The sequence below is a fragment of the Giraffa tippelskirchi genome, chromosome 9 (genome assembly GCF_054371585.1).
Source record: "Giraffa tippelskirchi isolate mGirTip1 chromosome 9, T2T-mGirTip1v1.2.pri, whole genome shotgun sequence".
NCBI lineage: Eukaryota > Metazoa > Chordata > Mammalia > Artiodactyla > Giraffidae > Giraffa > Giraffa tippelskirchi.
The window spans coordinates 46,376,498-46,390,424 of record NC_137283.1 but is presented as its reverse complement, the minus strand read 5'-3'; the positions used below and the strand labels follow the sequence as shown (position 1 = coordinate 46,390,424).

General features: G+C 41.1%; 1 protein-coding gene across 36 annotated transcripts in view; it reads right to left on the bottom strand.

Annotated features, from left to right (window-relative positions):
• PBRM1 (polybromo 1) overlaps positions 1 to 13,905 on the bottom strand; it is a 104,720-nt gene extending 90,815 nt beyond the window's left edge. For 11 of the 36 annotated variants that reach the window (XM_081525072.1, XM_081525073.1, XM_081525074.1 and 8 more), the window contains exons 1-3: positions 13,758 to 13,905; positions 8,218 to 8,370; positions 7,213 to 7,310 (exon numbers count right to left, since the gene is read on the bottom strand). In XM_081525072.1, coding sequence (XP_081381198.1) covers positions 7,213 to 7,310; positions 8,218 to 8,355 — 236 coding nt within the window. In that variant the 5' untranslated portion in view covers positions 8,356 to 8,370; positions 13,758 to 13,905. Of the gene's footprint in view, positions 1 to 7,212; positions 7,311 to 8,217; positions 8,371 to 9,989; positions 10,116 to 10,381; positions 10,522 to 13,757 lie in introns of all 36 variants that reach the window. The other 25 variants (XM_081525077.1, XM_081525090.1, XM_081525078.1 and 22 more) reach the window with 9 other exon arrangements.
• Between the last annotated feature and the right edge of the window lie 22 nt (positions 13,906 to 13,927).

The following is a 13,927-nucleotide window of genomic DNA, read 5'->3' as shown; positions in this document are numbered from 1 at the left end:
AAAAAAATAGGTATGTTTCAAAGCATTTTATAAACTTACAAAATGGACTGTTCTTCTTTAGGTAGTGACCACAGAACTTTCCCTGCCAAGTGCTATCAAGTGCCTAGTATATATGCTGCTCTAACATCAAGTACTTAAGTTACAAAAGAAAAAGATGAGGCCCTTGGCATAAGCTTACCAAAGATAAAAGAGCACGAACAAACATGACAAAACTATTTTTCAAAAAAGGCATGGGAATGACAGACACAAAATTCAGGATAATGGTTATCTCTGGGAGGGAAAAGGATGCCTTAAAGGTAGTCATAATAACATCTTAAGTTGGGTTTTGGTTCATGGATGTTTATTATTATTTCTTCTGGCTTTTTTCAAAAGTTCCACAAGATACGTAAACCTTCTGAAAAATTATCTAAGCAATTATTTTTTTTCAATTTTCCCTCAGGGGTAAATAAAACTCATCCTAGATGTATAAGAGGTTAAGTTACAACTATGAAGAACACCATGGTTGCTAAGACACATGTTTCAGTCAAGTGTATTTAATTTTTAAAAGCTTTTTGTATTAACATAAAAATTTCAAGCATAGTACAAAAAGTGTTTTTTCTGAACCATATGAGAGTAAGCTGATGAAGAATTTAGTGTGTCTCTCCTACAAAAAGGGACTGTAGGACTTCCCTGATAGTATAGTGGATAGGAATTCACTTGCCAATATAGGGGACACAGGTTTGCTCCCTGGTCTGGGAAGATTCCACAGAGTAACTGAGTGCACGTGCCACAACCACTGAGTCTGTGCTCTAGAGCCCACGAGCCACAACCACTGATGCCAGCGTGCTGCAGCCAATAATGCCCTCACACCCAGAGCCTGCGCTCCACAAAAGAAGCCTGTGACACGGCTACTGTCCCCAACCCCTTCCCTCTACGCCCATCGCTTGTCTCCCTTGCAGAGTCCTACCCTCACTCAGCCTTAACTAATGACTCTAGATTGAACTCTCCAGAAAGGAAAAGGAAGAACAAATCAGGTTTTTATAAACCCTTATCAAGTACTTACAATTTTACTGATTTATAAAATTAAGTCTGAGGGGATAAAAGGAGCATTCAATCTGCTCTTCAAAGAGTGTAAGAACATAAAGGTCTCAGTGAGTGACAACAAAGGCCTAATACCAATTCTGCCAGTGGTACCAAGGGACTTTCTCAGAGCAAGCTTTAGGGCTGTGTTCACTTGATATCCAAAGATGGCTCTCTCCACCTGGCCCTGATGGGCCACAGTGTACTGTTTGCTGAGGCTGGGCCTCAGCAGACCCTCACGCAATCATCTGTAGACAACTGGGAATCCAATAAGGACACATAACCTAGAAAGGACACTATATCCCGGAAGCTCTGCTAGGAGGCTCCTCACAAACATTTTCAGAATTACCATACAGAAAAAAAGAACCAGGGGCCCAACATTCCACACTACATAATTTGGTCAAAACAAGGTCCCCCCACTTTGAAAACGAAACAGCTCTGATCTTCCCCACTTAAATCAACATACAGAAAAGCAAAGAAAAGTAAAAACTCAGACTTCCCTGTGGTCCAGTGGTTAAAGAATTCACTTTGCAATGCAGGGGACATGGTTTCCATCCCTGGTTGAGGAACTAAGATCCCACACGCCACAGAGGAACTAAGCCCACAAGCCACAACTACTGAGCCAGAGCACTCTGGAGCATGTGCGCCTCAATGAGAGATCCCGCATGACGCAACTAAGACTTGACTCAGCCAAATAATAGTAAAAAAAAGAAAAAAGAAACAAAAGCAGAAACTGTCCTTATTCATCCTTAGTTTAAAAGCTCTAAGTATTCTCCCAGACCTCTGGGTACACATAAGATTGTGAACTACATGTCTTAACAGCCTTTCTCTGTCAACAATAGGTGAGGGCACCCTGCTGTAACATGGCCACAGAATAGCCAACGCATAACTAAGAGTTTAACCAGAAAAGTGAGGACCAATCTGCCTGATGTGCAGAGCCTGCTGGCTACAGCTAAACCTATTTTCCCTCCTTTCCAAGATGACAGCATTCTAAGCTGCTGCCTGGGTACTAAAGGCCAAATTCTTAAGTCTCGTAGCAGCTAAGTTTTGGCCAATGCAAGAGCTGAAGTGTACCATGTCCAGGTCACTTCCTTAACATGCTTCTTTTTCCTACGGGCTGGAAGGTCGTTTTGGTGGCGCACCACCTCAGACCATGCAGCCAAGGGCGATACCCCAGGCACAGCAGAATAAAGAGACAGAGAGTATCTCGGCCCTGAAGACCTCACAGAATAGGACATGCACGTGAGAGAAAGCAATTGTTCTTGTCTCAGCCTTTGTTAATTTAGATGCCCGAGTACCAGCAGCCTAATATACTAATCAAAACAAAGTCTCAAAAAGAGATTCACAATTGTGTGGCTCTGAGTAATACTACAATACTACTTGTGAGAAGTAATACTACTTCCCACAAGCTCTTGAGAAAGCATGCATTCCGTAACAGAGGAGGGGCAGAGATGCAGGCAGGCACAGCACTGGGGGACGGCAGCGGTGCTCGTAAGGTACCACATCACCAAAGCTAGAAGACAGTGCTCCAGCACCCAAGGCCTGTATCCTCGGCCCCTCAGCTGGTGGAAAGCGGGCAGCAGAGAAGTGGGTGGTCCTTTTCTATGCGGTCCATGTACACTGCACTCTGATGCTGCTTCTCTGTATAACATACTAGATAAGAGAACAGGATTTAGAAACAGAAAGACTTGAGTCTGAATTCTGGTTATACTTAGCACTCGGAGAACTTGTACAAGTTATCACTTCTAAATTGTGATAGCAATACTGCACAGGTTTAAACAAGCAATAAATACAAGCTTTTACTATGGTATGCTAATTAAATGACAACTTTTAAAAGATGAACCAACTGAAATCTGGAGACAGTTACCTCGTTAGATAAAAAAAACCCTTCTTTTATGGCATGACTTATTTACAGAGCTCTCCTCATTCAGGATGATGACATTACATCCTTGGTGGCTCTGCTCTTAGAAGTGAGAGGTGGCCTTCAGCTCAACCTAGAGCTTGTTGGCTACACACTGTGACATCAACATTCATGAATGGATCTAAATCTTTAATTAACTCATTGTATTCATTTCCTTTTGTTGCTACAGCAAATTAACCACAAAACTAATGGCTTAAAGCAACACAAATCTCTCATCTTACAGAAATCCAAAAATGAGTCTCACTGAGTTAAAAGGCAAGGTGTTCATGTTCCTTTCAGAGGTTCTTGAGAATTCATTCCCTTGCCTTTTCCAGCTTCTGGAGGCCATGTGCATTCTTTGGCTTGTAGCCCCGTTCCTCCAAGTACAAAGGCATGAGCACAGCATCTTCACACCTCTCTGCTACTGACTCCTCTGCTTCCCTCTTTCCTGTTTAAAGATCCCTGTGATTACACTAGGACCATCTGGATAATCCAGGATAACTTCTCCAACTCCAAGTGAGTTGACAAACAAACTTAATTTCTCTTTGCCATGTAATCCTAGATATTCATGGAGTCCAGGGACTAGAAGATGGACATTTTGGGGTGTCATTATTCTATCTATCACAATCATGTATGTTTTCAGAACAAATATCTTCAAATGTCAGAGTCTGAGAAGAACAGTGATATTATTTTGACAGCAAGAGAGGAAGGATGCTCTAGTCAGGGAGAATAACAGCCTCCACAGGGAGGTGTGTGCCAGGTTCATATTGGGACCAGCAACTTGTTTCTGTTCCACTGGACGACAGAAGTCAAGTCCAAAAGTTAGGGGGAAGAGAGAGAAAGCGAGGTGAAAATAATCACTGTGGCCTCTGCATATTGTGAAAAACTGATCCCTTTTAACTATGATAAATATAACTTTGCTGCTGTTCTAAAGGCTATTAAATAATTTTTAAAAATGTGTTCCACTCTCAAGGAACTAGATAAAGAACAAACTAAACCCAAAGCTAGAAGGAAGGAAATAATATATAAAGTACAAATAACCATCAAGAATAGGGAAAAAACCAACAAAGCTGAGTTGGTTTCTAAAAAAGATCAATCGAATTGACAAACTCTTAGCTAATTAAGAAAAAAAGATTAAAATAAAATCAGAAATGAAAGAGGGAACATTACAACCAATGCCACAAAAATAAAAAGAATTATAAGAGATTGGTATGAACAACTGTACACCAATAAGCTGGATATCCTAGAAGGGATAAATTCCTAGAAACATACAACCTACCAAGACAATATGAAGAAACAGAAAACCTGAATAGACATATAACCATTATAAAGATTGAATCAGTAATCAAAAACCTCTTGGCCTAGGAGAAAAGTTATACAAAAGCCCTACACCTAATGGCTTCACTGCTGAATTTCACCAAACATTTAAAGAACTAACAATTCTTCTCAAACTTTTCCAAAGGGGAGGGAAAATTTACTTATTCTGTGAAGCTAGTAATGCTCTGATACCAAAGCCAGACAAAGACCCTAAGAGAAAATTACAGACCAACATCCCTTATGAACGTGGTGTTGATGCAAAAATTTTCAACAACATATTAGTGAAATGAATTCAGCACCATATTGAAAGGATTATACACCAAGACCAAGTGGAATTTACTCCTGCATTGCAAAGATGATTCAACTTATGAAAATTGATAAAAGTAATGAATCATGTTAACAGAATAAAGAAAAAAATAGCCACAACTAATGCAACAAAAGCATCTTATAAATGCTTTCATGATAAAAACTCTCAAAAAAGTAGGTATAGATGGAAACTATACTACTTCCGGAGAAGGCAATGGCACCCCACTCCAGTACTCTTGCCTGGAAAATCCCATGGGTGGAAGAGCCTGGTAGGCTGCAGACCCATGGGGTCGCTAGGAGTCAGACATGACTGAGCGACTTCACTTTCACTTTTCCCTTTCATGCACTGGAGAAGGAAATGGCAACCCACTCCAGTATTCTTGCCTGGAGAATCCCAGGGACGGGGGAGCCTGGTGGGCTGCTGTCTATGGGGTCGCACAGAGTTGGACGCGACTGAAGCGACTTAGCAGCAGTAGCAGTAGCATACTACTTCAACAAAATAAAGGTCATACATGAACAGTCTATAGCTAATATGATACTTAAAAGGAAAGACAAAGATGCTTGCTCTCACCACTTCTTTTCAATATAGTACTGGAAGACCTAGCCAGAGCAATTCGGCAACAAAAAGAAATAAAAGGCATCTAAATTAGGAAGAAGTAAACCATTTCTCTTTACAGATGATCTCATATGCAGAATACTCTAAAGATCCCACACAAAACAACTTTTAGAATAAACAAATTCAGCAAAGTTTTAAGATTCAAAATCAACACATACAAAAATCAGTTGCATTTCTATATAGCAACAGTGAACAACCCAAAATGGAGACTAAAGAATAAACCTAACCAACAAGGTAACAGACTTAAACACTAAAAACAGCACATTTCTATAAGAAATTAAATAATACACAAATAAATGGAAAGATGGGCTTCCCTGGTGGCTCAGTGGTAAAGAATCCACCTGCCAATGCAGGAGATGTGGGTTCAATCCCTGAGTAGGAAAGATCCCCTGGAGAAGGAAATGGCAACTCATTCCAGTATTCTTGTCTGGAAAATCCCATGGACAGAGGAGGCTGGCAGGCTACACAGTCCATAAGGTCACAAGAGTATGTCACAACCTAGAAACTAAACAACAACAACAACAAAACGGAAAGACAGCCCATGTTCATGTATTGGAAAACTTAATATTGCATACCAATACTATGCATAGAACCAATGTAAAACATAACAAAATTTCAACAGCATTTTTTGCACAAACAAAAAAACCCATCCTGAGAAAGAAGAAAAAAGCTAAAAGACCATACTCATCAGGGTTCTCTAAAGAATGAGAACCACTAGGAGTTACACACACACGCACACAGAAAGAGAGAGAAAAAAAGAGAATAAGTATAGGAACTGGCGATTACAGAGGCCAAGAAGTCCCAGGATCTGCCAGCTGGAGACCAGGAAAGCCAGTGGTATAATTCAGTTTGAAAGCCCAAGAACCAGGCACTCTGATATCCAAGGACGGACTGATGTCTCAGTTCAAAGAGAGAATGTATATTCACCCTTTCTCTATCCTTTTGTTCCATCCAAACCCTCAGGGGACTGGAAGATATCCAGCTCCATATGGTGAAGGCCTTTTTCACTCAGTCTAACTATTCAGATGCTAATCTCTTCAAGAGACATCCTCACAGACGCACCCAGAAGTAGTATTTTACCATCTATCTGGGCATCCCTTAACCTAGTCAAGTTGACACAAAAAATTAAGCATCACAGAGGACTCATACCTTTTGATTTAAACTTATTACAATACTACAAGTGTCAGTGAAAATGTGGAGAAACTGTAACTCTTGTACATGGTTGGTGGGAATATAAAATGGTGCTATAATTATGGAAAACAATACGGTGATTCCTAAAAAAATAAAAATAGAATTACTGTAAGATCCTACTATCTCACTCCTGGCTATATACCTAAAAGAACTGAAAGCAGTATCTCCAAGAGGTACTTATATTTGCAGTTACCTTCACTGCAGCATAATTCACAATAGCCAAGAAGAGGAAGCAACCTAAGCATTTAACCAATGAATGGATTTTAAAAATGTGGTATATGTATACAATGGAATATTATTCAGTCTTGAAAAGGAAGGAAATCCTGTCACGTAGTTCAACATGGATAAATTCTTGAAGACATTGTATCAGGTGAAACAAGCCAGTTACAAAAGACAGATACTGTATGATTCCACTTACATGAGATACCTAAAGCAGTCAAATTCATAGAAATAGAAAGTGCAATGGTGATTGCTAGGGGCTGGAGATGGGGGGTGGGGGGAGATGGGGAGTTATTTAATGGGCACAGAGTTTCAATTCTGCAACATGAAAAAGCTATGGAGATCTGCTATGTAACAACGTAAATACGCTTAATACTTGTGGAACTGTACATTTAAAAATGATTAAGATTGCAAATTTCATATTGTATTTTTTCTGACAATTAAAAACTTAATTAAAAAAAAATTTTTTTAATATGCGTCACTATATCTTGACAGCTGAAACTAAAATCTGGATCCCAGTATCACTTAAGCAAATCCTTCCAAAAGAAAACTCAATTACTAAATATTTTCAACATGGACCCAGGACCAAACTCCTCCCACTCACCTTCGTTTTGGTGCCCTAATGAAGAGCTCGCAGAGGAGCCTGCCCTGCTCATCCTTATAGTCTCGGATGGTGTTATAGAGTTCATGGCACACAGCAATCTACACATAGGAAAAGGAGAAAAATCACCAGAAAAATGATCAGAAAGTCACTGTAGGCATTAGGATTAAAAAAAAAAAAGCCAGGAGAAAGGATGAATCCCCAAATTCCCACATGGGAACCCAAATCTGAACAATGCTGACATTATCTCTCCTTATAAGATCATTTAAATGATTAAATCTTTCATCAGAATATGGTACTAGTGATTTTTCTTCTCTTTGAAACCAAATCAGTTCATATCACCCTTGCTTAAAAAGCATCCAACAGAGGGGCTTCTTACCAGCCAGAGAATAAAATCTAAATGCCTAACACTGCCCACAGAGTACGCAGGGTAAACTCCAGCTGGGCAGACTCTCTTGACCCTCTCTGTAATCACAACACATCAAACCCATTCCTGAGCCAGCTCCTCGGTCAGGAACACTCTTCCCCAGCACTCTGCAGGGCTGGTGCCTTCTGATCACAAAGAAATCTTTCCTGAAGATATGGCCAAAACAGCCGGGATCATCCAAACTTTTCTTCTTAGCACCCATGACTAACTGAGGCTACTTTATTATTTATGTGCTCATCTGTCTACATTCTGCTTCCCCAACACTAGCCTCTAAGTTTCATGTGAAAAACTAGCTCACCTTACACATGGTTATATTCCAACCACCACAACAGAGCTTGGCACAGGACAAAGCACACAGTTACTCGAGTGACTATATGATGAAAGAATATTCTTTATTATTTCATAACATTAAATTATACTATTACTGTAAGGCTTCTGGCTAACTATTTTCATGAAAGAAAGATTAAGAAGATCAAGCAAGAGGAAAAAGAAGCTGAGCGACCTTGCATCTTAACAGCTTATCATTACAGGAAGGGTAGGGAATCGTGCAGAAGGCAGAAACTGTGATTCAAGTTACTTACAGGGTCTACAGTTGGAAGATTGGAAAGTCTCCTCCTTTTCCTGCTTGGGCCTGGTGTAGACACAGAATGGTGCCCATCATCAAAGTCCCCACTGACACTACTGGAAGGGGAGGTAGCTCTTCTTCTCTTGGAACCCATGGAATCCAACTTCTTCTATAAGAAATAATTAGCCATGTTCTTAAATTTAAATTTATGCTCTGCCACCAAGCCCTCAGCTGGCCACCTGCTACCAAGATTCAGATATTTTCACTGTTGCAAGGAAGCTTAACTATGCTTTTTCAATGCAAGTTCTAGATCTTGCTTTAGCCCCTTCACTTATCAGAATGCTACACTTTCCACTGGATGGGACAAATTCAGCAAAAGTATACTCATCTGTATTTACCAATTCTGAATGACAACCACTTCTGCCCCCCAATTTACCCTGGAATGGAGTTTGAAAATCCACATAAAACAGTACACCCACACATAATGGTGTGCTGGCGTACTGCCTCAGGGACAGAGACCCTAAGGAGGTCACCTCTGGAGTGAGCAGCCTCATCTGTTTTCCCCAGAGTTCCTCATGATTATGACCACTTTCTAGGAAGGCCAGGATGTGTGTGTGTGTGGGGAGACCTGCAGAAGCAGACCCTGTGGCAAAAGAGTAGGGGGATAGAGGATTAATCTTCTAGCATTTCAGATGTACCCTAAAATTAACACACTGAAAATGAATTTTCTCCACTCATTAAAGAAAGCCTCACAAGACATAACCCAGAAAACACTCAACTTGCCATACCTATGCTAACTAAAGTAGCAAAACTCCATTTGGAAATTTTTCTGTCAATTCAGACTAACCTTTTCAGTTCTATGAGGTATTCTATCCCCATGAGCTCACAGCTTTACATTTCAGTGGAACATCTGGAAGAATACCTTAAAAATGAGATTTTAGGTCCTCCTTGGCCTCCCAGAAACATGTAAATATTTGCTCTAGTTTTAGGCAGGCTGTTAAGTAATCTTTACACAACTTTACTATATATATATGTATATATGTGTATATATATATATTTGACTATAACATAAGAAATGCAACCATTGAAATGACCTGCTACTGACCTGCTACATCGAAGGATATATACCTAAGTAAGTCCTACAATGCTTATACAATGTAACAACAGTATCAAATAGGATACTGTGATTTCAACGGTCTTTCTCTAAAGAAAAAAGAAAAAACTGATCCTAGGGTCTCTTATCAACATCCAATTTCAGGAAATAGACACCAGCAGCTGAAAGAATGGGTTGCCAGTGATATGGAGAGAAAAATTAGGATTTTCAGGCAATAGAAAACAGAAACAAAACAAACCAACAAAATAAAAATTCTGGTAGCCAACTAACAAAAGAAGTCTCTCATCTCTTCCCCTGAACTACAGCCCACATGATATTTAAAAACTGAGCCTAATATCATGAGGTTCCTTCCTCTAGGACTTAAGTTTGTTATACAGTGTATTAGTTTGCAATTGGCTGCAACTGGCTAAGGCTTCAAAGGACTTAGGCCAAGGCCAGCCAAGTTTTGTTGATTTTTATATGTTTTTATAAAAGGCTGATAAACTGGCCTAAGTTGAGTAAGACGCAGAAACTAAGGACCAAGCTTTTATAAACAATCTACGACAAGGACTCAAGTGAATCTGATGAACATAAGGCGGGACTCTATGAAAAGGATAACAAAATTTAAGAAAAGTAGAAGGGAAAAGCCAAAGAAGGACAGAAAAGGGAAAGGATGTAGATGATCAGTAATTTACCAGCTTTACCAGAGCACAACCAGCTCCTCGAAAAGCTAGTCTCCTCATTATGTCTGAAGGCCAAGTGAAGCCAGTGGGAGAAGGCACGGCTTTAGAAGTGCTGATTCAATGTTAATGTATTCAAAACTGAAAGAGAAGAACAAGGCAGAGAAGGGGGAAATAAAAAGAAGGGTCAAAAGGAGTAAAAATGATTACGAATAGACAGAAAACATTCAAGCAGAACTGCTAAAGAAAGATAAGAGAACTGGAGAAAATAAGTATATCAGTTCTCCTGCACCAACCAAACTGCTGCAAAGGCTCAGGCACTACCAGTATCTGATATTCCTTCCATTTTAACACCAAATGCTTTTCACATGCTTAAAGATGTCTCACTGAGGTTCCCCTTTACTCACATGGAATGACTGTCAATTCCAGGAACGAAGCATGCCTGCCCAATTGCCCCCTAGTCAATAAGAGCAGAGTTCAATCACAGAGCTGGAATGGAGCATGAACACATGTGAAAGGCTCACATGTGACACCAACTGTTAGCAAGCTGGAACAAACCAAGAACGGCTTATGGTGAGCAGTCTGGTAAACTCCTCCCCACCAAAAAAATCCAGAGAGAGACATTTCTTTCCAGAAGTCCTATCAGCATTGAAAAGTTACTACATACAACTTTAGAAAGGTTTAAAAAAAAAAAAAGCCTTTCAACCAATTGGCAGAAGGTCAAAATTACTTTTATAAATAACTCACTGAAAATCAAATCACAAAAAAATGTAGATCATTGTGGGGGGGGGTGCGCGCAGTGTATGTTGTGTGTCTGTTAGTCACTCAGTTGTGACTCTCTGCAACCCCATGGACCACAGTCTGCCAGGCTCCTCTGTCCATGGGATTTACCAAGCAAGAATATTGGAGTAGGCTGCCATTTCCTCCTCTGTGTGTGTATCAGTTCAGTTCAGTCGCTCAGTCGTGTCCAAGTCTTTGTGACCCCATGGACTGCAGCACGCCGGCTTCCCTGTCCATCACCAACTCCCGAGCGTATTCAAACTCATGTCCATCGAGTCGGTGATGCCATCCAACCATCTCATCCTCTATCATCCCCTTCTCCTCCCACCTTGAATATTTCCCAGCATCAGGGTCTTTTCTAGTGACTCGCTTCTTCGCATTAGGTGGCCAAAGTATTGGAGTTTCAGCTTCAGCCTCAGTCCTTCCAATGAATATTCAGAGCTGATTATAGTCTAGACCATATACTGTCCAAAATTACTGCAATCATTAATTTACTTTGATAACAACAAAAAGATTCAACTTAAGTATAATTTTCAAATATTTTGTCATTCAAAGAACACATTTTAACATGTACTTTGAAAGCCTGGCAAGAAAAGCAATGTGGCCAGGTGGGTGGGAGGAGCAACAAGACCTGAGCTCAAAAGTGAAGACTAATAAGAAACACAGGTCTTCCTTCTTTAATGATCTGTTTGATGTTGGGTCACAACCTCTCAGATCTGTTGCTTCATTTCTAAAATGAAAACAGTAGTGTATATATCAGGGCTCAGTGGTAAAGAATTCACCTGCCGATGCAGGAGCTGCAGGTTCAAATCCTGGGTCAGAATCCCCTACAGAAGGAAAGGGCAACCCACTCCAGTATTCTTGCCAGGATAATCCCATGGACAGGAGAACCTGGGAAGCTACAGTCCATGGGGTCGCAAGGAGTCAGACCCGACTGAGCACACATGCAAAGTGTACACATCTCCCTTGGACTGCTTTGACAATGAATGTACATGAAATCACTCTGAAATGTCACAAGGGAAGCCCCTGAAATGTCAAAGCGCAACAAAAATGTTAAGTTAAAACTTAACTCTAGGATTTCATTCTCTCTTGTGCACAGGAAAAGCAATTTATCCATTTTTGTCGCCTGACTTATAGCACAGTTTCAGTGATCAACTAATCTATTTAACAAATGTAGTAAAAGTGCACTTAAGTAAAATATTAAAAAAAAAAGTTTATGTAGTTTAAAAGGCCTGTGAGCACGCATTCAGCAATTATTTTTCTACAGAGAGAAAAGGAATAGATTCTGAAGCTTAGTTACAAGTTTTTAAATGGCACTGATTACAGTCTCATGTCCAAAATCTAACAACCAATGATAAACTACAGTGGACAGTAAAGAATAACTTTACAATGTGCAACTGGGAAAAAATTACTCAGTATAGCCAAATGGTGTATTCTGACAGTTTATAGACTTTTACTACTCTCCTGTATTTACAGTGATTCTTAGTGCCGTAATTTATCTTTAACACAATAATCTTGGGAAAAAATCACTTATAATGCTGTGTTTGTTAGTCATTCAGTAGTGTCCGACTCTTTGTGACCCCATGGGCTGTAGCCCGCCAGGCTCCTCTGTGCATGGAATTCTTCAAGCAAGACTACTGGAGTGGGTTGCCATTCCCTTCTCCAGGAGATCTTCCCAACCCAGGGATCCAACCCGGCTGGGTCTCCTGTATTGCGAGCAGATAGCATTCTCAGCTTTCAGTATTTGTTCTATGCCTCGCTGCTTTTTTAAAAAACTGAAGTGTGAACAAACTATATGTATTATGTTGCAGCCTATGTTTGCCTTAGAGAATATTCCTGAGTCAACATTCTCACACATGATAGTGGAAGCCTTGAGACTAGCCTATCACACAGATACAGCAATGTACTAATCTTAGGGGTTTGGGTAGAACATTAATACTTTAGGTATTTAGGACACTCCCAAAGCCCAAGAGGTCAAAACTCCTCTATTTATCCACACACATCTGTTACTGATTTGACATACATTTTCAAAAAATAACTTCTAATTTTTAGACATAAAATATGGGAAATCTATTAACAAGTGATAAAGCAGAAATTATACTGCTCTTTTGTATTGAATCCACTTTGCTTCTGAATTGTACTTGGGAAAAGAGCTCACTGCTAAATGGAAAAAAATACCTAGAAATCATTGAGGAGGGATCATGTGCTGGAAAATAAGTTAACAGTAATGCTTTACTCCAACATATGTCCCTGTAATCGTAGTAATAATTTCTATATCCACTACACCGTATATTTGTCATTTGTTTTTCAGGATTCCTCCTTAATTCTTGCCTATCTTCCTTCATCTTTAAATCACCAATATCTACCCCACAATAACGAAACTATGCTTCTTTTTCAGTAAAAAAATTTTGTTGAGATGGAAAATATTAAAAACCAGAAATGTACAGAATTTTAAAACCTCAATTCTTTGTGGTGTTGCACGGAAGAAATTATATCTGCCCTCCACGATAAATACAACTCCCACTGATTAAAACAACACTCAGTCCGAACAGTCATCCGGAAAGTATTAAAGAAAAAAAAAATTTACTAGGAGAGTTTGTGTCTGAACCGTCAAGAAACGACAACAAAAAAAAAGAGGCCCTTAACTGCTGAGGAAATATAAGACTTTCCCAACCTGTCACCGGCACGGGGAACTAAGGGAAACGTTGACAGCTTTGAAGCTGCCCGCGACGGGAGCTCGGCCAGCCGCTGGGGGCGGGAAAGCGGGGCGCGGGGAGTTTCCGGACCGCGGCGCGCCTTTGTCCCTGGCGGCAGGTGCGGCAAGGCTGCCGGGCCTGTCCCGAAGCCCCGCCGCCCGGCCCCGCCCAGCGCTCCCGGCCCGACCGGCGCATCCCCACCATTGGGGCGGGGCCTCCGCCGCTGCTCCCGCCCGCCCGGGCCCACACAAAGGCCCGGCAGTCGGCCGAGAGGAAGCGGCCCCGCCCGCCCCGGGCCCGGCCTTACCCAGCCGCTCCGCCGCCTGCAGCCCCGGCCGCCGACCGCCGCGCCCCGCCCCGTGGAAGCCACGGCTGCTGCTATTGCTCCTCCGGCCGCGGCCGCTGCCGTCGCTCCAGCACCCGCCGCCCTCACCGCCCTCACCCCTCCCGGTACCGCCGCAAAACCAGTTCCGCGGC